General features: G+C 26.1%; 1 protein-coding gene across 5 annotated transcripts in view; it reads left to right on the forward strand.

The window, feature by feature from the left end:
* Positions 1–25,430, forward strand: part of LOC117168910 (mucin-17-like) — a 169,259-nt gene that overhangs the window by 128,271 nt on the left and 15,558 nt on the right. For all 5 annotated transcript variants that reach the window (XM_033354849.1, XM_033354851.1, XM_033354850.1 and 2 more), the window contains 5 exons: positions 1,838–2,026; positions 2,126–2,206; positions 6,486–6,668; positions 6,770–7,042; positions 7,108–7,179. In XM_033354849.1, coding sequence (XP_033210740.1) covers positions 1,838–2,026; positions 2,126–2,206; positions 6,486–6,668; positions 6,770–7,042; positions 7,108–7,179 — 798 coding nt within the window. The remainder of the gene's footprint in view (positions 1–1,837; positions 2,027–2,125; positions 2,207–6,485; positions 6,669–6,769; positions 7,043–7,107; positions 7,180–25,430) is intronic.

Below are 25,430 nucleotides of genomic sequence, written 5' to 3' on the forward strand. Positions count from 1 at the left end.
ATTTGCAGTATATTTTAACAATTTATGGATACAAAGCATTTTTTAGTTGAATTAATAAAATACTGATAAATAATATGATATTTCAAGAGCATTTTTTATAAACAAATATTCATACCAGTCATTGGGTAAAAAATTAGATTTTTTCTATGAAATCGATCATATTTTACTTAGAAATAAAACCTAAGTATCAGATTTAGTGACCAAATAAAAATTATTAAATGTTTAAACTACCCTAATTAACAAATGCACTATTTGGCTATTTTTCAAGGTGTCAACTTGAATTTTTCGAAGCTATTAACTGTAAATAACAAACATCAAAATCTGTAAGAAAATTTTGATGAGAGTAAGCAATTTAATATTGTAAACAACAATTGTTTAAACAAATTTTTAACATTCTATGTATTCATACATAAAATACAACTCTTTTCACAGCATTAACAGCCAGTTTTTTAGCAATGAGTTTTTGCTATGGATTGATAATATTTGGTACATTGGTCCACCAAACTTAATTAACAAATGCATTAATATATTATTTTTCAACATTTGAACTTTTTTGTATGTATAATGAACTGTTAACAACGATATTCGAATGCCGATATTCAGTCAAACATTAATTGTTTTTTTAGAATTGGTTTGATTGCAGATTAATATCCCCACCTGTAAAATGCTTGTAAAAATCTTATATTATTCACAGTACATGGCTGCATTAATTCAATTGTTAATAAAAAAAATAGTAAGTCGTTATCGAACCTTAAAAAATTTTTTTAATGTGTTATCAAGAGTTTATAACACAAAAAAATAGGTTTGAATGTTAAAAAATAGCCAAATAATGCATTTGTTAATGGAGTTTGCTAAACAACTGCCTCACAATTCCGTGAAAAAGTGTTATTTTATTTATAAATACACAAAATGATAAAAATTTGCTTAAACAATTCTTATTGGCAATAATGAATTGTTGACTGTCATTAAAATATTCTTAAAAACTTAAAGTTAGTTATTTACAGCCAAATATTGCATTTGTTAATTCAAGTAGTTTAAACAATTTTTTACTTTTGTCCAAATATTATACTTAGGTTTTATTTCCAAGCAATATGTGACCAATTTCATGGGAAAAACTTTATTTATTCCATCAGAAATACCTGATATGGATATTTGTTTATAAAAATTGCTTTAAAAATAACAAGCGATTTATTGACTTTTATTAATTCCACTCAAAAACTCCTTTTCCCATAAATTGCTCAAATTGAGTTCAAATAAAGTTACAAATCGTCAAAAATCCTCACGAAACCTTTTCCATTCACTCATTTGTTTATAAAAAATGCAATAATTTTTTTTTACATTTGCATCGTTATTGAACGCCTTTTTAAAATAGTTTCTTTCAGTTTTTTAGGTATTTTTATCTGCATCAAAGAATTTCTTTAAACCGATATACTTCAAAAGTCAAAAATTTGTCGTCTTTTTTGTTATTAAATAAACAAAAATTTACAAATCTCCTATTACACTTCGATGCGAAATTTCATTAGCTTTTATTTTAAAAAAAAAGTTAAAATAGGAATTTTTTTTTTGGATGAAGATAAATTCCCCTCTGTGAAGAAGGAAATTTACTTTAGGTCTATACGAAATCAAAGTGCTCATAAAGTGATCAAAAATAAATCCGTCCATGATGAATACACACATAGTACTTCTCAGCAATATTTTTTTGGATTCAAACCAATTTTTTTCGGAGGGGGGGAGGATAACAAGTTTTTTTAAATTGGACCACCTTACTCCACAAGCATTCTAAATATTCTGAAGCAGAAAAGAATATTTTGAACTTTTTTTTGTTGAAAAAACACAGGTGATAGATGCTCAGAAGGCTACAAGTTCGGTACCATCTGCAACAAGTTCGAGTTCCTCGAATTCTAATGTCGCCGCCGGTTCGAACGGTAGTCAACAGGGTGGTCGGATTATTCAGGACCGAGAGAGGGACGAGGCCACCAGGACGAGAGAGGCCGGAGGTCAACGCAGCTCCGTGTACATTGGACAGGTAAGACAGCCGGAGAAAAAGGAGTTCAATGATTTAAGAGTTTTTTTTTTTTTTTTGATCGCAGTCTACACCAAATGCTATTTTTTCTTCACGTTTCAGGATAAATTTATCAATTACTGGACCAATGATCAACCCAACACCAACCCACAAGTTCTTAATGTCAAAATTAATTCCGTCTCTGTGAGTAAAATCATTTGAATTTATTTTTAAATATAGTATTTATATCATTTTTATTATAGTCGCTTCCTGACTTTGTAGTAATTTGAAATACAGTGAGTGTTGTCAATAAGCCTCCCTTCTATAGCACTCCCTTCTATAGCCCACCCTTCTATATCCCTCCCTTCTATATCCCACCCTTCTATATCCCACCCTTCTATATCCTTTCCTTTCTTAAACCCTTCGGATCCTAATTTTGAATCTATTCTTTTCTTAGGTAAAAATTAAAGATGATTTGTTTTTAATAAGATCGTTTTTTTTCTTCACAGCCGAAAATCTAAAGAAATAAAAATGATTTATTTTTATTTTTTCGTTTATTTTTTTATTCCCAAGGGCCACAAAAGAGCATCGTACTTTTTTTGCTTTTCCTGCCTGCTTGAATTTTTTTTATTATTATTATTTCTTTTGCTTTGATGATTGAAAAAAATGTTTTTTTTATTGTGATTTGATAAGAATAAAAATAAAAAAGACAAAAGAATTAAAAAGGAGTTGAAAGGGGATTTATTTGGTTGCCTTCTCATTTTTTTTCCTCTTTTTTACTTTTGTCCAAAACAAAAATTTTTTTCTTTTCTTTTTTAGTAAAAAATGGTTATCTTTATTTAAATTCTAAAAGGAGTTTCTCATAGGTGCTTGTTCATTTTGGTCGTTCGATTCTTCATTTTATTTTTAGCAATTCTGCATACTAATTTTATTATTAGGCGTTAAATAGGATTTTAAATTTTATTTTTATCTTATAGAAATTTTTTCAATTTTGATTAACTTTCTATTAAAAAAGACGAATCTTAAATAGAAAGGATCTTTTTTTTAACAAGAATTCAAAATTTCAACGAAAAAATATAATTTTTTAACAAACTAGTTGACTTTTTAACTGAAAAAATTTAAATCTAACACAAATAGAATATGTACAGTGCCAGTTAAAAAAATTAATTGTCTACCAAAAAAATTAAGTTTCACGAAACTAGTACAATTTTCAACCAAAGGGTTGAATTTTCAAATGGCATTTTCACGAAATTGTGCAATTTTCTACTAAGTAAATTAGTTATTAACCAAAAAAGATAAATTCTCAAAGAAAAATGCAATATTCGATATTTCTACAACAACAAATGTGTATTCTAAATCAAAAACAGTTAGGTCAACCCAAAAAGATTAAGTTTCTATAAAATATTTAAATCCGCCGAAAAACAAGAATTTTCGAATACAAATTTGACTACGAAAATTCCTTTTTAACAAAATAATTTAAATTGCAACAAAGCAGAATAATTTTCAATCATACACTTGAATTTTCATTCAAAAATATGATTTTTTAAGAAAAAAGATTAATTATATACGGCAAAGACATATTTGCAATAAAGTAAATGAACTTTGTATTAAATAGTTTAAATTCTCTGCTAAAAAGATACATTTTTAATTATGAAGGGTAGTTACATTTACTGCTGAAAAATTAATCTTTTAAGGAAACAAATACGAATTTTCAGAAAAATTGAAATTATTAACTAAACTAATGCATTTCCATCCTAAATATAAGTTTTAAACCAAATAGTTAAATATAAAAAAAGAAAAGAGAAAAATTCACAATTCAAAATAAAATCCCTAAAGTTTCATTTAAACAGACATAATTTTAAAAAACAAGTTTGAATAAAATAATTAAAATGATCAAACAAAAAATCGTATTTTATACAAAATAGTTCAATCTTTTATTAAAGCAGTTCATTTTTTAACTAAAAAAAATCAATCTTCAACCAGAAAACTGACTTTTTACCAAAGAAGTTCAAATTTCAATAGATAAAAAAAATCATTTTTAACAAAAAGAAACTGATTTTTAACCTGAATAGTATATTTTTTATCTAATGAATGATTTTTCTACAAAAGCAGTAACATTTTCAACCCAAAAAAATCAAATAACAATAAAAGAGTCAAATTTTCGCCCAAAAATGACTTTTCAACCAAATTTTTTGAATTTTCTACAAAACGGATTAGTTTTTCACAAAACGTTAAAACTTTGATTCAAATTATGAATTTTCAAAAAAGATGAATTTCCCACAAAAATTAAATAGGTAAATTTTTATTTTAAAAATAATTGATAACTCTAAAAACGAATTTTTAATCAAATAATTCGATTCTCGACCAAAGAGATAAAATTAAACTAAAAATAGTAAAATTTCGAACCCAAGATATTAATATGCCAGTAAAATGAAGCATCTTCAACTGAAGAAGCTTAATTTATACATTGAAAAAAAATTTTTCTAACGAAAATAGAAATTTTTAGTTCTCAGTAGAAAAAAGATAAAACCAACACCAACCCACAAGTTCTTAATGTCAAAATGAATTCCGTCTCTGTGAGTGAAATCATCTAATTATATTTTGAAATATATTATTTTTATTTTTTATAATATAGTTTTTTCCTATGTTTATAATAATTTTAAAATAATTAATTTTGTACAACTTATTTTCCGGATACTTATTTTATTTTATTTAACGATCATTATTATTATGTCCGTAGTTTGAAGGCCCTATTTTTCAATATATATTCATTCATTAGGTGAACATATAAAAATTAATTTTAATCGCAAATGGAATAGTTACACATACAGTTTAAAAATTAATTTGTTTTGCGAAAAAAGCGAATTAAAAAAAATTGCGATTATCAACTAAATTAATGCAATTTTCATCTTGAATATAAATTTTCACCCGAATAGTTAGATTTAAAAAAAAAGATAAATTTACAAAAAAAAATAATATCTAAATTGAAAGGAATTGAAAAGAAATAATTAAAACAAAAAACAAGTTTCAACAAAATAGTTAACATTTTCACCCAAAGAATTGAATTTTCAACAATCTTTTTTAGTTGAAAATTCAACATTCTGGTTCCAAATTCTTAAATTTTGTTATAAATACTTTTTTTTCGGAACGAAATTCATATTTTTGTTTGAAAATTCATTTTTTGGGTTAAAAATTTAACACGTAGGCTTTAAAGTTAAACTACTTTCTTAAATATTACTAAAAAATTTCTTTCTAAACATTTAACTTTTTGGTTGAGAATTCTTGAATTTTATTAAAAATTCGCCTTTTTTGATAAGAAATTATTCTTTTTTTTTGTGATGCCTCTTTTTTAGTTAAAAATTCAATAATCTCTTTCTTTGAAAATTCATCTTTTTCGGTAAAAATTTAACAACTGAGCTTTAAAGTTAAACTACTTTCTTACAAATGCATTTTTTGATTGATGAGTCAACATTTTAGTAAAAAATTGATCTCGTATTGGAAATTAAATTGTTCTGTTACAAATTCCTGTTTTTTTGTTTGTTAAAAAATTACTTTGGTGATTGAAAATTTACCTATTCCATTGTCGGTCGAAAATGATTATTTTTTAAGCAAAAATTCAAATTTGTTAAAATTAAACTATTTTTTTAAAATTCGTTTGTCTGTTCAAAATTTTTCTATTTTAGTTGAAAATTCAACTTTTGGGTTCGGAGTCTTGTATTTTGTTGAAAATTTGTTTTTTTTTCTAGTGTAAAATTTATTTTTTATTGAAATTTCATATTTTTCGTTTGATAATTCCACGGTATTGTATAGAAAATTCGTCATTTTAATTGAAAGTTCAATCATTTATTTTAAAAAATCAACTATTTGATAGAATATTCGTGTTTTTTATAACTTAATTTTTTTATTTGAAAGTTAAACTATTCCATTTTTGGTTACAACTTGGCCTTTGTTAGTTTAAGAATTCAATGATACCCGGCTTAAAAAATTGCAACAAATTGGTGACGTAGTAACCAGTTAGAACACCGGCTTAGAGTTCCTGAATATGAGTGAAGTAATCTGGGTTAAAAGTAGATCACTTGAATTACCTTTATAATTTAGAAATAACTAAATGACAAGTTTATAAATTTTATGCTTACGTTTACAGAGTTCTAGGAACCTTTATGTGTATTAAAAGGTCCTTTTTTTGTTTAACAAAATACGATCAGTGAATTTTATTTTTCTCTTTAGAGAAAATAAATAATGATTAAATAATTTATTAAATTATTTAACTCGTTAAAAAAATTTGTCATTAAGAGAGTTTAAGTCTGTCTTTTTCTTCGAGATTAAAAAAGACAAATCCAGGTAAATAACGCACGCCTAACATAAAATAATTAAATAAATCTATATGAATTTGAAAAAAATTAAAACATTTAAATAATGGCAGAATATTTTACTGCTGGTATTCAATAACTATTTTCATGTTTTTAAAAATTATTTATTCCAGACTGCGGCAACTGCAGGATCATCATCAGAACCAAAGACATCCTTTGATATACTGCCCAAAATTGGAACAGGTGCTCAGGTAACTGCACCACCAGGTTTCCCATGGAAAGATTCCTTGGAACAAATCTTTGGAATCACCACAAATCCACCTTCAATTTCTGCATCTGTTGCATCCAATGTTCTGGTCAGTCACGGTTTTATTAGAAACACCAAATGAATATCAAAATCTAATTAGATAAGCCTAATCATGTTCAGGGAAATTTAAAATATCTGAGTTTATTGCAGGATGATGTTAATCCTGGAAACAGACCAATCAAAGCGAGACCAGTAAATTCCTTTGTTGAAATATTTTCACCAATATCAACTAGAGCTTCTGCAGCAATTACTGCAGCTGCAATTCCAACAAGTTCTTCAACATCTACCACTACCACCACAACATCAACTACTACTTCTTCTCCACCAAGAATTACCATCCCAAGTGGATTGTTCACAACAAATATGCCAAAACAAAATGCTTTTGGGACCACCTTTGATGATTTGGCCTTCCTCAATACTCTGGTAACTAATTTTTTTTCTTTACATATAACTTAAGTCGTTCATTTATTCAAGACAACAATTTTTAGTTAAATACTCCCAAATTTGGTGGCACAACTCCGAAAACACTGACTGAGGTTGAACAACTTCTGGCAAATAAGGTAAGACTTTATGAAATCTAATTATTTTTTAAAATTATATTTAAGAAAAAGCAATATGTGCAATTTTATGTTTTGTGTCAAGAAATTTTTAAATTAAGCATACAATTAATATTTATCAAAGTTCTTTATTTTATGGTGAGGTAGAGTGACCCTAAGTCGGCATTTTAGGTTAAGCCGTTGTGTGTCAATTCCATGTCATTTGTGTAAAACTGGACCCCCCCCCCCCCAGTTTTTGTCAAATATTCACGTTTTGAGACCCCCTGAACCCAAAAAATCAGTTTTTATTAATGTTACTGTATGGCAGTCTGTCTGTCTTTATATCTGTCTGTCTGTGAGCACAATAACTTTTGAAAAAATTAATGTATTACATACTTGAAAAGAAGAATGTTATTTTTCGATACTGCTACAATATTATCATAACAAATTTTTCAATTTTTTCGAAAATTCCAATTTTGACCGCACAAAAAAACAATTAGAAATCAAAATTTCATTTTGCGGTCAAACTATACAAGATAGTACAAAAATGATAAGACAAACATTGTGTACCCAAAAAATATCTACATAATTTGTTAATAACCACTTTTTTATAGGACACGTATTTTTTGTTTTATTTATTTTAAAAAATTGAAAATACAAAAATTAAATTTTTCAACACACGACACAAGTCTAAGAAAAAAATTTGCCCGCTAAGCGGGCACATTCTCATCGCTCGCTACGCGCGCGGCTCGCTTCGCTCGCACGTTTGAGCGCGCCTAGGTCGCACGACTGTTGGTTCTCGCGCTTCGCGCTACACGCTCGGTCTTTATATTTTGGCACATTCTTGCGCAAACATTTTAAAATTAAGACTCAAAACCTCCACCACTGTAATTTTGTGATTGTGAATTCTCTTTCGTTAAAAAAGTTTAGCTCGAGAGTTTGAGCGCACCCACGGCACGCGACTGAGGGCAGTCGCACTCTGCGCTTAGTCTTTGCATTTCTTCCGCATTCAGACACAGACCTTTTAAAATCGAAGGTGAACGGACCGACAACTGTAATTTTGGGATTTTGAACTCTCTTTTGTTAAAGCTCTTTTGGCATTAACGAACATTATACTCAGCACTTTTATATCAATTATAATACATTTTTTATGTAACTCTGCCAGGGATTACTTATTAAAAAATTGCAAAATAAAAAACAAATTGTATTTATCATGATTATTTTTGTATTTGTTTCTTATTTTGCTTTAAATTGTATTCTAAGCTGCTCTGAAACATATATCATTTCAATAAATGTATATCATTACAATTCAGAATATGCATACAAATTGAATTATACTAATTCTTATTTCCTTGTTTTTATAATTTTTTTCATTTTTAATGTTGTTTTTTACGATTAAATAAAAACCACTGCGCATCTGCATAGGGTCTAGTTCAGGAACCTATATAGGGTCCTATATTGGAGCCTATGTCCTCTTTCGTCTTTTATGTGCTTTTTCCAAAAAGTTGATTTTTTAATTTTTTATCTTATGTGTTACGATTAAAAGAAAATCTACTCGTCCTATCGAAAAATAATTAATAATAAATTTATCGATCTTTTTAGGCAAACAACTTTTGTCTGGTAATTTAAGTTCATATACCTTGTGTCGTTTTTTCAAACAAATTTAGTATTTTTATTTAGAAAGTTAATTTTTATAACTAAAGCAAAAACTAACTGTCCTATCAAAAATTACAGCTCTTTTTTGGATGAACAAGTTTTGTCTGATTTTTTCTCGTAGCTGATATCGAAAAGTGATTCATTCTTAATTTGTAGTTCTTTCCAGGGCGCGCAATTTGCGCTATTTTATTTTTTTCGCATCTTGCATAGTTTGACCAAAAAATGGAATTTTTTGATTTTTAATTATTTTTGGTACTATCAAATTTGAAGTGTTCAACTTCTCGACCAAATTAAAGAAGTTGTTATCATACTCCTGTAGGACTTTCAAAAAGCAAAGTTTTTCTTCTTTTGACTTTTTTTTCATATCATGCGTTTTTTGGCTTAAAAGTTTCATTTTAGTTTTTTTGAAAATGCTCTAACTCTGATCATTTTCTTTTTATAGAAAAAAGTCATGTGGATAAATTGTTTAAGTTTCTGACTATTATAAACAAACGTACATAGAATTTTTTAATTTCGAAAAAATGTGTTTTCAAACATTTTTCGTACGATCAAATTTGGAATTTTCAACTTTGCTACCAAATTAAAAAAGTTGTTATCATAATCTTGTAGGGCTTTCGAAAATCAAAGTTTTTCTTCGCCTGAATTTTTTTCATATCATGCGTTGTTTGGATTAAAATGTTCATTTTTGTTTTTTGTTTTTTGTTTTTTGTTTTTTTTTATTTTGAAAATGCTCTAACTCTGATAATTTTCTTTTTATAAAAAAAAGTCAGAAGGATGAACTGTTGACGTTTTGAAGTACTATGAACAACCGTGCATAGAATTTATACATCTGGAAAAAATGTGGTTTCAAAAATTTATTGTACGAGCAAATTTTGAATTTTCAACTTTTTGACCAAATTGAAAAAGTTTTTTTTTATAATCTTGTAGGATTTTCAAAAAGCAACGTTTTTCTTGTCCAGACTTTTTTTCGTATCATGCGTTGTTTGGCTTAAATCGTTTATTTTAGTTTGTTTTTCTGGATTTTGAAAATGCTATAACTCTAGTAATTTTTTATTTTTCAAAGAAAGTCATTAGGGTAAATTGTTAAATTTTTTGAATTCTATGAATAACCGTATAGAGAATTTTTGAATTTTTAAAAAAGTGGTATTAAAAATATTCAAAATGTGCCCACTTTTTGAATCTTCATCCGAAATGGCTTGCTAACGAACTTGACCTTTAGTTTAGGACACTAAACGAGTGTACCAAAGGGCAATCTGATAGATTAATTTTTTCAAAAGTTATCGTGTTCACAGACAGACAGACAGACATACCTACAGACACATTCGTAAAAAACTGTTTTTCGGATTCAGGGGGTCTCAAAACGTGGACATTAGACAAAAACTGGGGGGGGGGGGGTCAACTTTTACACAAATATAATACCTTCTCTGATGAGAATGTAATATGACACATTCTATTAGATTGGCCTCTGGTACACTCTTTTGGAGTAATTTAGACGTTAAAAACGGTAGGGCTGCTCAGTAGACCGTATTTGTAAAGTTTAAATCATAAAAAAAACACATTGGAAATAAGCAAATTCAGTTCATGGAAAAGCGACAAAAGTTTCAATAAAATGTTTGATAACAACCATTTTTTTAATACGCATTTTTTCAAACGGGACAATGAAACGACGTCTGTTTTAATACTAATGCAAGTTACGAATAATAATAATAATAATATACATTTATGGGAATGATATAAAATTTTGGGGATAAACTAGAGTGCAAAACACGAGATACGTGATGAGAATGTGTTCGTTAAAGCCGAAGGAGCTTTAACAAAAGAGAATTCACAATCACCAACTTACTGTTGTCGCTGCTTTCATCTTTAGCTTTAAAAAGTCTATGCACAAAGATCGAGCGCGAGATAAATATATTATCGAGCGCGAAGCGTGAGAACCAGCAGTCGCGCGCGTCACTGATTACGAATCTCAATTCGAAATTCTAAAATTAAAAATAGTGAATCCAATATGCTCATAGGGGATTCTTAGGTCACTAATTACGAATTTAAAGTCAAATTTGGAAAATTTTTAAATTAAAAAGACTCGATTCAATATGGCCGATTTTTTTTTAATAAAACAGATGGTTTCAAAATAAATTTGTAAGGCTTTTTCAGGTTCTTGATGAGCCCAACAATGAAAAAATTGGTCACGTGGTTTCAAAATGGGGCCAAATGGGTTTTTTATGTCGCTGATTCTGAATCTAAGGTTAAACTTCTAAAATTTACATTGGCGAATTCAACGTGGCAGACAAAAGATTAAATAATAATCATTGTATCCGTTTATTGAATCTTTGAATTTTCACTTTGAATTCGTAATCAGCGACGGAAAAAACCTGAGGACCTATTTTTGAAAAAATTGTGTTTCCGTATTTAATCCGCTATTTTGAGTTTTGGACCTTTGTCTTTAGATTCGTAACCAACGACCCACAAAACCCCGAAAAATCCATTTTGATCCGCCATTTTCAATGTTGAAAATTCCTAAAATTTAAGTCTCAATTCGTAATCAGCGGCTTGAAATATCTTCCGTGTACAAAGTTTCAATTAATTCGTTTGTAAACAAAAAAATATGCTTCAAAAGGTGAAAATAACCAATTTCCTGTAAAAAAACCACGTGAATATAAACCCAAAATTACTAAAAAATTACTTATCCAGAATTATTTTTCACAGAATATTAACAGTCTAAAACAATTTTTTGCAATGCTTTTTTTCACTTATTGTTTCTTTCGTTCAAAATATCATTTTTTTACGAAAAACAATAATTTTCTATAAATATAAAAATCCCGTGTCACGATGTTTGTCGCTACTAAACTCCGGAATCACTTAACCAATCTTGATTTAATTTGGTATACTATGTGTAATTTGGTCCAACTTGAAGGATAGGATACTTTTTATCTCGAATAACTACCTTAATACTTTTTTATTGCGAATCAAATGTTTTTATTTTCAAGTTTCATAAGTTTCTAACGGATAGTGTTGTAAATTAGTTTATTAAACGACACTTAAATATTTCACGTTATCTAGGTCGGGTAAGCAACCAATAAATGGCGCCTTGTTTCGAGTTCTTGATGCTACAATCTATTTCACATAACATTCTCAATCACGTGGATTTGGAGATCGGATAAAACATTTTCATCTTTATTAGTGACTATTAATTTGACTGTATTAAAAGTTTTAGTGTAACATTAATTCAACTTATTATAACTGAGCCACAGCAACGGGTTACAATTTACAAATTGTAAATCTTCTTTAAAGCTTATTTATTTTTGTTGCAAATATGCGACTTCGGGTAAAAAAATAATCCCAACCTGAAATTAAAAAAAAATTAATCTTCATTGAAATTTATATCGGTATTATCTCCGCTGAAAAATCCTAACTTAGCCTACAATTATAGAAAGAATTTAATTTTCTTAGGAGTCTCATGGCTACAAAAAATAATGATTTCCTATCTAAAACACTAACATAATCTAACATTTTGTTAAAGGTTTAACACATATCTTTCAAATCTAATTTGTTTAACCTTTGAAATTTTTTTTGTTCAAATCGACGGATTTTCTGTGATAAGCGATAATATATTTGATAAAACTTTTTAATAATTGAAAATATTGTTTTGGCTATTGTTAAAAGATGTTTATTTTTTTAAGTCTTATAATCTTCTGTTAATACGTAACCTACAATTATTGAAAGTTTGTGAATCTCCATTAAAACATAATTTTTTTATTTCTGTTTCAAATAATTAATTTTTTATAAAAGACTTTAGCATTGCACGAATCTGTCAAGAAAATCGAAATTATTCACAAACTATAATGATTTTTGTTTTAAAATACGAATGTTATGTACAAGACGCTAGTGTAACCTAAAATTGTAGACAAATTATGCATCTTTAAAATGGAATCGTTCTTGTTTAAAAATATGAATAGTAATTATGAAAATAAATAAAACGCACTCAATTACAAGTTTCGTAATTGTTAATTACAATTATTTATATCATGGTTTAAATTTTCTATTTGTTCGACGAAAAAAAATGTTTTTTCTTGAATTTTTCTTGGCATAAACTTAATTTTGATAGTAACTGACATTAATACGTAAAATTAATATCTGTAATTTTTGAAAACAATTTTGTTAAAAAAATTTATAAATATTTCTACATAAAAAAAAAGTTTTTTCAATAAAATTATTTTTTAATAAACTAATAGTAAATTTTAAAAATAATGGGAGATATTAAATGAAATAAAGATATTGCATGTTAAATTATCGTTAGAAGAAGAATATTTAAAATATAAAACTCACAATATTGATTTTAAATTAATAGCTGTAATTGGTTTAAACTCCATTTCCTTTTAGGAAAAAAATCGTTTTTCCTACATTTATTGTTGTAAATAGCTTAGTTGTGATAATAAACTATTAATGTCAATTCAAAGTTATGATTTGTGATTCGTATAAACAATTTTATTAACTAAAATTTATAAGTATCCTTTCTAAATTGAAAATATCCTTTTTTCTTTCATGTGATCTGACAATGAGCTGATTATGATTTTAAAACTGGATATTAGGCATTAAATAAAAATTTACAGCAGTTTTAATAACAGGTCTGTAAACAAAAGTATCGATTAATTATTTTTTCGAAAAAAAAAATTATTTTGTCTGCAATTATTGTTGACATTAACCCAATTGTGATATTAAACCAACAGCATTTTTTTACTCTTATTATTCTGACTATTAGTTAATAATTAATTTTGAACTGTATAAGAGGCATTAAATAACAATTTACTCAACCTTTAATAACACTAATATAAACAAATGTCTCAATATGCCATTTTTTGTAGAAAAAAAACTATTTTTCTCCAATTATTGATATAAACATCAAAAGAATTAATGAATCAATCGTAGCTTTTCACGCGCATCAATTTTATAGCTGTATTAAACCTAATTATCAGACATTTACATTTTTGTCAAGTATAATCCTTACAAGCCGATTGCGCAAAAATCGATAAAAATTTTAAAAGGCAACTGAGGATAATCTTCTTTAAATAGAACACGTATTCATCTTTTTCCCATCTTGGTTATTAACTAATGGCAGTATAATTGCATTCGAAAGGTAGATTCGTTATTCTCGGTCTGAAGCAAAAAATTAGAGTAGGAGTTCCCTTAGCCTTTCACTCTTTGCACAATCGAATCGTCGCGTAATTTTATCGTATTAGCATGCTTACTATTTTACAATGAATTGATAAGAAGGTCGTAAATTTCATTTTTATTTTGTTTCAATTTCAAAAAAAAAACGGTTGTGAATCATAAATAAGTAATGGCTCAATCGTGACAGGAAAAAAGGTTAACTTAAATTAAGACATTGCGAAATATTTTCACGAGTTTGTTGCCTTGATTGGCACTGCCCTCGTTACAGAAAATAATTTTACACAATATTAAACTTTTAGGCCAATTTGATTATTAAAATGGTATTTGACATTGTTTCTTTCAGAAATAAAACTTGCAGAATGGTTTTGATACTCGATCAGTTACTTAATTTTTGATGAATACATTTTTTTTCGCGAATATATTTAGGGGTTGTCTAAAAACAATATTATACGATTTTTTGGGTGGGAAGTAGAATAGCTTTTAAATAAGAAGTTGAATTTTTAATCTAAAAAGATGAATTCTCGAAGAAAATTTTGATAGTTTATATTTTAGGCACAGAAAAAATGTTAATTTTTAATCAAAGACAGTTAAATTCAACTAAAAGAGCATACATTTTAACAAAATGGTTTAAGTCCCGACCAGAATAAGTTCATTTTCAACCAAAGAGTTCCGTTTTTAATAAAAAAAGATAATATTTCTATCAAAACAAAAGAATTTTCGAATTATGAAGATGAATTTTTAATAAGAGTAGAATTGTCAACCAAGAAAATTTTTTTTGTCATTAAGTAAAAATATTTGACTATAAAATTTGAAATTCCAAGATAAAAAATTAAAGTTTCACCAGAAATGTGAATCTTTAACTAAACAGTTGAATATTTAACCGAAATCCTGAATTTTTAACTAAGTATTCACATTTTCTGAAAAAATATAAATTCTTAGCAAATTATATTTTACCCAAATAGTTACATTTTTAAACAAAAAAATAATTTTTTACCAAAACGAAACGAATTTTTAAAGTAGTTCAATTCACAAGCAAAGCGATGAATTTTCGACCAAAATTATAAATCTTCAAGAAAAAAAAAATATTTTTCAACGAAGTAGTCGAATGTTAACATTTGTAATACTTTAATTTTCTATCCAAAAGTGGATTTTCCAAGCAAAAATATAAATTTTGTAAGAAATTGTTCAAGATGTTGAAATATATTAATTCAATTGAAATTTCAAGCCAAAAAATAATCGTTTCACAAGAAATGTGAAATTTTCAATAAAAAATTTACCTTTTTGACAAAGAAATTAATTTTTTAGCAAGTAGGTGCATTTTCTGAACATAAAAATTCTCAACAAATTGCTTAAATATTTAAATAAAATATTTTATTTTCAAATAAATATTAAATTTTTAACCACATTAAAATAGTAATTTTCAAAGTAGTTCAATTTTCAAGCGAAGCGCTGAATTCTCGCCGAAAATTATAAATCTTCAAAATAAGACCTTTTTTTAAAGAAGTAGTCCAACTTCAAAAACAAGTAGTTAAACTTTCTATTAAAATGTTGATTTTCCAAGAAAAAATATAAATTTTCTCAGAAACTGTTCAAAATGTTAAAAATGTTGAATGCGTTGAAATTTTAAGGGGAAAAAGAATCTTTTCACAAGAAATGGGAATTTTAAACAAAAAAATTACACTTTTAGTCAAAAACATGAATTTTGAGCCAAGTAGGTGCATTTTCTAAAAAAAAATAAAATGCTCAACAAATTACGTAAATATAAAACTAAACTGCCTTATTTTCAAGAAAATAGTTGAATTTTTTAATTAAAATAAAAATTTAACAACAAAAAAAGAATTTTCAAAGTATTTCAATTTTCAAGCAAAGTGATGGATATTCGCCTAAAATTATAAATTTTCAAGAAACAAATATTTTTTAACGAAGTAGTCCAAATTTAACTAAAGGTTTAAATTTTCTATCAAAATATTGATTTTCTAAGCAAAAATATAAATTTTGTTAGAAGGTGTTCGAAATGTTAAAAATTTGGATTAAGTTGAAATTTCAAGCCAAAAATAGAATTTTCACAAGAAATGTGAATTTTTAACTAAAAAATTAAACTTTTAATAGAAAACATGAATTTTTAACCAAGTATGTGCATTTTGGAAAAAAATATAAATTCTCAACTAATTATGTGAATATTAAAGTTAACTATGTTATTTATGACTAAATAATTAAACGTTTAAATTGGAAAATAATGTTTAACCAAAAAAAGCTCATAAACAAAAAATTAAATTTTTATACAAACAGATGAATTTTTAACCAAGTAGGTACATTTTCTACAAAAAATACGAATTTTCAACAAGTTACAAAACTATCAAACTTAACTGTTCAATTTCCAACCAAATAGTTATATTTTGAAATTAAAAAATATTAAAAAAAAAAATGACGAATTTTTAAATTAGGTCGATTTTCAAACAAAGCTATAGGGTTTTGACTGAAATTATAAATTTCGAACAAAAACAAATATTTTTCAAAAAAAAATAGTCGAACTTTAATCAAATAGTTCAAGTTTCTATAAAATTGTTGACTCCTAGAACATAAAATATAAATTTTCTTAAAAATTGTTCAAAATGTTCAAATTTTTGGATAAAGTTGAAATTTCAAGCCAGAAAAGTAATCTTCGTACAACAAATGTAAATTTTTAAATAAGTAGTTAAACATTAAACCTAAAAAATAAATAAATTTAATTTTAAATAAATAGTTGCATTTTTCTCTAAAAATAGAACAGTTAAATTTTCACATCAAAAAATTATTTTTCAACGAAAGAAATGAATATTTCACTTAAATAATAAATATTTAGATAAAAGATGGAATTTTTAACAAATTATTGCAATTTTGGGCTGATTGGTTGAATTTTCTACAAAACAGTTAAATTTTTACCTCGGAAATGTCAATTTTGAACAACGAAAAAATTAATTGTTGACCATAAAAGATTAATGTTTAAGGAGGCAAAAGCATTTTTAAGCAAAAAGATTAAATTTCTACAAAAATATATATAAATTTGCAAGCCTAAAAGTATTTTCAACAAATAAAATGAATTTTTTACCAAAAGTACCATTTTCCAGAAAATGCATGATTTTTTTACCAAATACTTGCATCTTTTAAGAAAAAATGTGCAATTTCAGGCAAAAGTAGTGTAATTAAATTTGCAGTTGAAAAAATAAGTTTGCAACTAAAAAAATTAGATTGTAAATAAATTCATGATCCTTTCCTAAAAAAAATTAATTTTTAACTAAGCAGTTGAAGTTGCGACCGAATAGTTTAATTTTCTACCAAATTCTTGATTTCTGAAGCCGAAAATATTAATTTTCTACGACATAGTTGAATATTTTACCTGAAAAATTAAATTTTTAACAAATAAGTTCACTTTAAACCAAAAAAGACTTACTAAACTACTTTTTAACTAAAGAAGGTGAAATTAAGAAAAATAAAATAAATTTCAGAGCCCAAAAAACGAATGTTTATGCAAATAGTTTAATTTCCCCCAAAAAAATTTGTTGTCCAGCAAGAAAAAGAATTTCAATAAAATTGTTGATTTTGAGACCTAAAAAACAAATTTTTAACAAAATAGTTGAGTACCCAACAATAAAAGATAACTTTTTATCAAAACTGTTGAATAAACAAAAAATTAATTGGGACCCAATTAATAACGATTTCTAACTAACAAAGATAAATTATTATTTTCTTAAACTATTTTGCAAAGTAGGATGGGGAAAGGGAGGTACATACGAAAAAGAATAAAAGACCTGCTGGGACCTCGGTGGCGTGATAGGTAAACGCTCCACGCATGTATAGTGGCGTTCCAGGTTCAAATCCGGACTAAAGAAGATTTTTTTTGTTCTTCAAAAATTATTTTTTCAACATCATCGTTTCAGAATTAAAATTGGTATAAATAAAAAGTTAAAAAAGCGGACTTTGACATCTTTGATATGTAATAAATTTTTTTTAATTAATTAAAAATACTGTTACAATTATCAATAAATCAATCATTTTTTTTCCATTTATTGTACTAGTTACTGCAGGATGCACTATATGGAGCTGACAACAAGTTGTTTACAATAAAATCTATTAAACTTTTTTAGGTTTTATTAGAAACATGCAAAGTTAATAAAAAAATAAAAATGTAAAGTTAATGGCTCATGTATAAGACTTGCGTAATAAGATTATTAAAGCCTTGATATCTTTCCTGGATCATTAAATTTCTAAAATCTGATGCATGTACTTCAGAAAGAAAGGCTCGTTTTGTCATAAATAATATCTATGCTAATTTGTCCTTCGCAGTGACACACATAAGTAGAGCAAACGGACCAGGAATTAAAGCAATGACGACGTTTTAAACAACCTTGAAGGCTTTTTTGCATATAATTTTTTTCGTATGATTTTATCTATTACGATCTTTAAATATCCAACAATTCAGAATTTATTCCAACAGAATATTAAATTTAAATTATATTTTAAATAAATGTTTTTTCATTGAATTGGGGACATAAAAAAATTATTTTCATTTAAATATAATATAATTAATATCATTGAACTGATGATAGCCCAAAACTACATAAATAATCATTTTCTCAATGTTTCAAAAAATGGATTCATCACGTTTAGTTCACTTACACCTTATTTATCTGAAAACAGGAATTTTTAAAAAGAATTATAATGAGGATTTAGAATAATGGAATTTAAAAGAATCCCTTTTTCCAATTCGATCGAAAATTTAACTGTTTAGTAGAAATGAAAATTAAACCATTTTCCTACGATTTTATTCATTTATTCATTATTTGATTTCAAGATTCATCAGTTTGGCTGAAAAATATTTTCCCTAATTTGAAATTTAACTGTTTCATTTTTAGTTAGAAATTCATCTTTTTTAGTACAAAATCAACAATTTTATGAAAATTGGTATTTTTTAATAAAAAATTTATCTATAATTCTACGAAAATTCACATACTTTATTAAAAAATCAATTTGTGTTTTTTTATCAAATTATCTTTTTCTTCGAGATTTAATCTTCTTTTTTAAAAATTCTTCTTTTCAATTAAACGATCAAGTATTCTAGTTAAACATTTATCATTTAAGTTAAAAATTCCTCTGTTTGGTTGAAAACTCACTTTTCGACTGAACATTTAATTATTTCATTTCTGGTTGAAGAATTATCTTGTTTAGTTAAACATTCGACCTTTTTAGGAGAAAGTATTTTTAATAAAGTAATTTTTTAACTGAGAATGCAACTTACTCCAATTGAATATTTCGTAAATTTAGATAAAAATTCATCGCTTTGATACAAAATTAATTTTTTCAACTTGAAATTTAATTATTTAAGTTTTAGTTTGCTAATTTATTTTTTTTTTAGTCAGATATAATTTGTTTGTAAATTGAACCACATATTTTAGTTAAAGATTCATTGCTTATTTGAAAACTGTTATGTTTGGTTTTGGTTTTAAATTAATTTCTAAATTTTAAATTTTACTATTCCATTTTTGGTTAAAAATTTGTCTTCTTGAATTGAAAATTCGACTCTTTCGGTAAAAATTCACGTATTGAATTGAAAGATTGTATTTTTTTATAGAAAATTAATCCTCTTATTTGAAATTGCATGTTTTTGGTTGAGCACTAAAGTGTCTTAGTTAAATATTCATTATTTTAGTTAAAAATTCATCTTTTTGCTTTAAGATTGAACAATTTTGTTGAAAATCCCGTTTTTGTGAAAAACTTATATTTTTAAGTAGAAAATTTACAGTATTTTCCCCAAAATTCATTTTATTTGTTAGTAGTTTCTTTTACTTATTTTTAAATTCCATTACCTTGTTTGAAATTCAACAATTTTGTTAAAAAGTCGCTCTTTTTAGCTGTAAATTGAATTTTTTATTGAACATTTGATTTTTCGGGTGGAAACTTAGTCTATTTTTTATGAAAATTCAACTATTTCGTAGAAAATTTTGCCATTTTGAGTTAAAAAATCATTTCTGTTTGGAGAAATTTGTTTCATTCTGTTTTTTGCAAATTAATCTGTTTATGTTGAGGATTCAACTATTTTCTTCAATATTATTATTTTTTCATTTGAAATTAATTTTCATAACTGACTTTCTTACCTTTCCATATTTGATTCAAAATTGATATTGTTTGATCATAAATTCAACTATTGAGTCGAAAAATCTTGGATTTTGATGAAAATTTGACCATTTGATACAAAGTTAATTTTTAGTTTGAAAACTTATCTTTTGAGTTAAAAATTCAACTATTTGCTTGAAAAGTGGACAATAAACAAAAATCATTTATTCTTTGAAAAAGATTTATGTTTTTAACTCAAAATTAGACCATCCTATTTTTTATTGAAGATTTCGTTCAGTTATCAGGTGAAAATTCCGCTACTTTTGTTGAAAATTCCAATATTTGGTTCAAAATTCATGTATTTCGTTTAAAATTAATTTTTATTTCTAGAAAATTACTCTGCTTATTTCGGAATGCAACTTTTTTTTAAAGTTCATATTTTTATCTTAAAAACTAACCTTGTTTGTTAAGCATTCAACTACTCGGTTGGAAGTTAAACTCCTTTGTTGAAAATTAATTTTTTCAGTGGGTGATTCATCATTTTGTTTGAAAATGTATCTCTTTATTTAAATCTTTAACTATTTTGTTTTGAATAAGTTTACTTTAAATTTATTTATTTTAATAAAAAATTCAACTCTTATAATTTTTTACTGAAAATTCAACCACACATTCTGGGTTGAAAAATTGTTTTCATTTTAATTTTAAATTTCGAAAATTTGGTTTAACATTCATGTATTTTGCTTCTTTGCGGGTAATTAATCTTCTTGTTTAAAATTGTTAATACTTCAACTACTTTTCTAAAAATTTATTTTTTGAGTTTAAGATTAATAATTTTAGTTGAAAATGTAACTATTTTGTTTGAAATTGATTTTTCTTTTGTTTGCAAATAAATGTTTTGTAATTGCAAATTTAACTATACCATTTTTCGTTGAAAATTATTATTTTTTAGTGAATCATTCAAATCATTTAAAAAATTATTTGTTCAATTAAACATTCGTCTTTTTGGTAAATAATAATCAATAATTGCAAATTGATCTCTTTGCTTAAAAAACAGACTATTTTATTCAAAATTCATTATTTTATTTTTTTAAAGATTCTTTTTTAAAATTAAAAATTGAACTATTACATTTTTTGATAAAAATTTATTTAAGTTTTTAGCTGAAAGTTTGTGTATTTTGTTATAAATTTAATTAATTTAATTCAAAAGTAATTATCTTATTTCAAAATTCAACGATTTTTTTTTTCATAATTAGTTTTATTTATTTTTTTTAAATTGACTATTTTGTAACTGGAAATTGAACTGTTATTTTATTTTTGGTTAAAAATGGATTTTTTCCTAGTTTAAGATTTAAATTATTTGGCGCAAAATTCATGTATTGAAGTAAAAGTTTGTATTTTTGAAAATAATGAATTCGTGTAATCAAACTTTCCTCAATTTAAAAATGTCAAAAACTATTTTCCAAGCAGTCAGGATTTCGTGTATTTAGACTTGTAAATGTGTGAATGTCACACTTTTTTGCGCACAATAACTTGATAATAGTTGCAGATGACTTGATGAAATTAGATTCAAGAAAAATGAAAAAAAAAATTGGAAAAATACGTTCGAGAAAATTTGAGATTATCCTGAAATATGTTCAGTTGATCTAAAAACTTTATAAGGACCGAAAATGAAAAAAAATTCAAGATCTCTAATAAAAAATCTCAAAACTTTTTATTCAAGATTCATTTTCATTTACATCCATGAGGTTTTCAGCTGAGCTGAAGATTTGTTAAGAAAATCTCGAAATTTCTCAAAATCGTCTCGACATCATCACTACAATTTGGAGGTCTTATTTTGCCTAATATCTTGAAACTGGCCAAAGGATTTTTAAAAATATTTATTCAATTTTTTTAGCACTGGTTATAGTTAAAATTCGCTCATTGTCATAATTTAAAGCTGATACTTGAGTAGAGAAAATGTGTTGATTCGAGACGAATCGATTGACCTATAATATTGATGCATTGCATTGAAAAGTAGAGAAACTATGGTAATTCAAAATATTATAAAAACGAATTTTTATAGCAAAATGTTTTTCTTCAACATAATTCAAATTTCACGCATGAATTAAAAAGAGTTTTTGATCAAATAATGTAAATAAAATAATTCCAACAATTTTTGTAAAAAAATATAAAGCTAGGAAAGAGACAGGAGGCGATAGAGTTTTCCCTTTCACTTAAACAGCTCAAAATCTTACCATTGCAAATGTAAATTTGATTATTTTATTTTTTTTGTATTATAATAAAAAATTTTGCAATACTTTTTAATTTTGTGTTTATTGTAAATTTCTGATTTTATTTTAAGGTAGTGGTTTTGCCAAAAGTCAGATATCTGAAAAAAATAGTTTTTCTATGATCTTAAGAATCAAAATATTACAACAGGTGTAATTTCAAATAAAAAACATTACTTTTTAAGAAAAAAAATTTAAATTCACAACAACAAAAAAACCTTAATTTAAACCACATTTTTTGCAATTAAATTGTTCTGATCTTCCATGCTTACCAATTAAAAATATAATTGCATTATAATAAATGACGTCTTATTTTTCCCAGGAAAATATTCTCTACAATTCTACTATTTTCAATTTAAAAATTGACAGAATAATCTTAGAACATAATTATTTGCTTGAAAAATTGCTTCTTAAAAAAAGTATCCTAATGATTTAGAACCATAGAAGAATCCATAGAATTCTTTTTGTTTTTAAATAGAAACAGTAGAGTTGCAGAGAATGTTTTCCCGGAAACAATAAGCTGCCATTTATTCAAATTTAATTATTTCTTAATTGGTAAGAAGAGGCGGTTGTGAATTTTATTTAAAAAATCACTAATGCTTTCTCCAAAAAAAGAAAAATGCTCGTGAAATGAACACAACATAAATCATGTGAGTTGAAATTTTTTTTCATGAAAATTGAACTATTTTATCAAATTTTTTGTTTGTTTGTTAAGATTAATTTTCCTAATGAAAAGTGAACTATTCAATGTTAAGTTGAGAAATTGTCTTAGTTTTGAGCGAAAGGTTGGACTATTGAGTTCAAAATTAATATATTTTGTTAAAAATCAATCCTTGTGTTTGAAAATTTAACTGGGTTGTCAGAAACGTGTATCTTTCCCTTAGGAATTTATCAATTTATTTGAAAATCCAACTATTGTGGAGTATGTTGTACTTACTTCGAAAATTCAACTGTTGAGCAGAAAATCAGTGTTTTTTTTTATTTGCTAAATTTATTTATTTCAGTAAAAATTTCATCTCTTCTAGTTAAAAATGTAACATTTCGATAGAAAATTGATCTATTTTAGTTAAGGATCATACAAGTTTGTTAAAAATTAGTTCTATGGAAATAACAACTACATTTTGCATTTTTCGTTTATAATTGATCTTCTTACATTCTCATCCTAATGAGAAGGTATTGATTTTATGTAAAATTTTACTTGCTCGCTTTTTATCAAATCTCTACGTTTTGAGACTTATTGAGTCAGAAAAAACGATTTTTACGAAGGTGTTTGTCTGTGAGTCTGTCAGTCTGTCTGTAGTCTGTATTCTGTAGGCACAGATAACTTTCGGAAAAATAATCAGATTGGATTCTGCTTTGGGACACTTTTTTAAGGCCTAAAAAGAAACAAGTTCGTTAAACAGCTTTTTAGGATCAAAATTAAAAAAGTAAGCGCATTTTCCAAATTTTTGAAACCACATTCTTCAATATTCTAAAATTCTAACTACAGTTATTCATAGTACTCAGAAACACAAACAACTTATCCCTATGACTTTTATCTATAAAAAGAAAATTCTTAGAGTTAGAGCATTTACAAAAAAAAAAAAAATTAACCTTATTAAGCCAAACAACGCATGATATGTAAAAAAGTCAAGTGAAGAAACACGTTGATTTTTGAAAGACCTACAAGATTATCATAACAACTTTTTTTCTTTGGCCGGAAAGTTGAAAATTCCAAATTTGATCGTACCGAAAATAATGAAAAATGCAAAAATTCCATTTTTTCGTCAAATGATGCAAGATACGAAAATATAAATGAGCTAAATTGCGCGCTCTGGAAAGACCTACAAATTTGTGATGAATCACTTTTCGATAGGACGCGTAGTTTTTGTTTTTCATCGTAAAAAACATTAAAAAATGAAAAAAAAATTTTTTGGACTATCGACATAAGCTACGAAAAAAAATGAGACAAAACTCGTTTACCTAAAAAAGAGCTACAATTTTTGATAGAACACGTAGTTTTTACTTTATTCGTAAAAAATAACATTCAAAATAAAAATATCAAATTTTTTTGAAAAAGCGACATAAGTACGAACTGAAATTAACAGACAAAAGTTGTTCGTCTAAAAAGATTGATAAATTTATTATTTATCATTTTTCGATAGGACGAGTAGATTTTCCTTGAATCGTAAAAAATAAATTTTTGGAAAAAGGACAGAAAGATGGAAAAGGACAAAGGATCGTATATAGGACCCTATATAGGTTCCGGTATTAGACCATATGCAGATGCACAATAGTTTTTCTTTAATCTTAAAAAACAAGATTAAAAATGAAAAAAATTATAAAAATAAGAAAATAAGAATTATTATGATTCGCGCAATTTAGAATTTAATTTAAAGCAAAATACGAAGTAAATATTAAAATAATCATGATAAATACAATTTGTGCTTTACTTTGGAATATTTGAATAAGCAATCCCAGGCAAAGTTACATAAAAAATGTATTATGTTTGATATAAAAGTTTTGTATATAATGTATAAAAGTTGACATTTTGGACAATATCGAGTGCGAAGCACGAGATAAGTGATGAGAATGTGTTCGTTAAAGCCGAAAGAGCTTTAACAAAAGAGAATTCACAATCACAAAATTACAGTTGTCGGTTCGTTGAATTTTGATTTCAAAGGTCTGTGCACAAATGCGGGAGAAATTCAAAGACCGAGCTCAGAGTGCGATGGCCATCAGTCGAGTACCATAGGTGCGCTCAAACACTCGAGCTATGCTTTTTTAACAAAAGATAATTTACAATAAAAAAATACAGTGGATGTTTTAACTTTTAATTTCAGCAGGGTTTGCGCAAGAATTTGCGAAAATATTAGTACCGAGCGCGAAGCGCGAGAACCAACAGTCACGCGACTCAGGCGCGCTCAAATTTGCGAGCGAAGCGACCCGCGTTCGTAGCCCGCGCTGCTGGCAGATTTTTTTTATTGAAAATTCCACTACTTGTTGTTTAAAATTCTTCATTTCCTTGAAATATTTTTACTTTTTCTACGTTAAAAATAATTTTTTCCGTATTCTGAATGGTAAATACTTTTTTCAAACAGTTTTTTTTTTTTTTTT

This window comes from Belonocnema kinseyi, chromosome 3 (genome assembly GCF_010883055.1).
Source record: "Belonocnema kinseyi isolate 2016_QV_RU_SX_M_011 chromosome 3, B_treatae_v1, whole genome shotgun sequence".
In the NCBI taxonomy this organism is placed as follows: Eukaryota; Metazoa; Arthropoda; class Insecta; order Hymenoptera; family Cynipidae; genus Belonocnema; species Belonocnema kinseyi.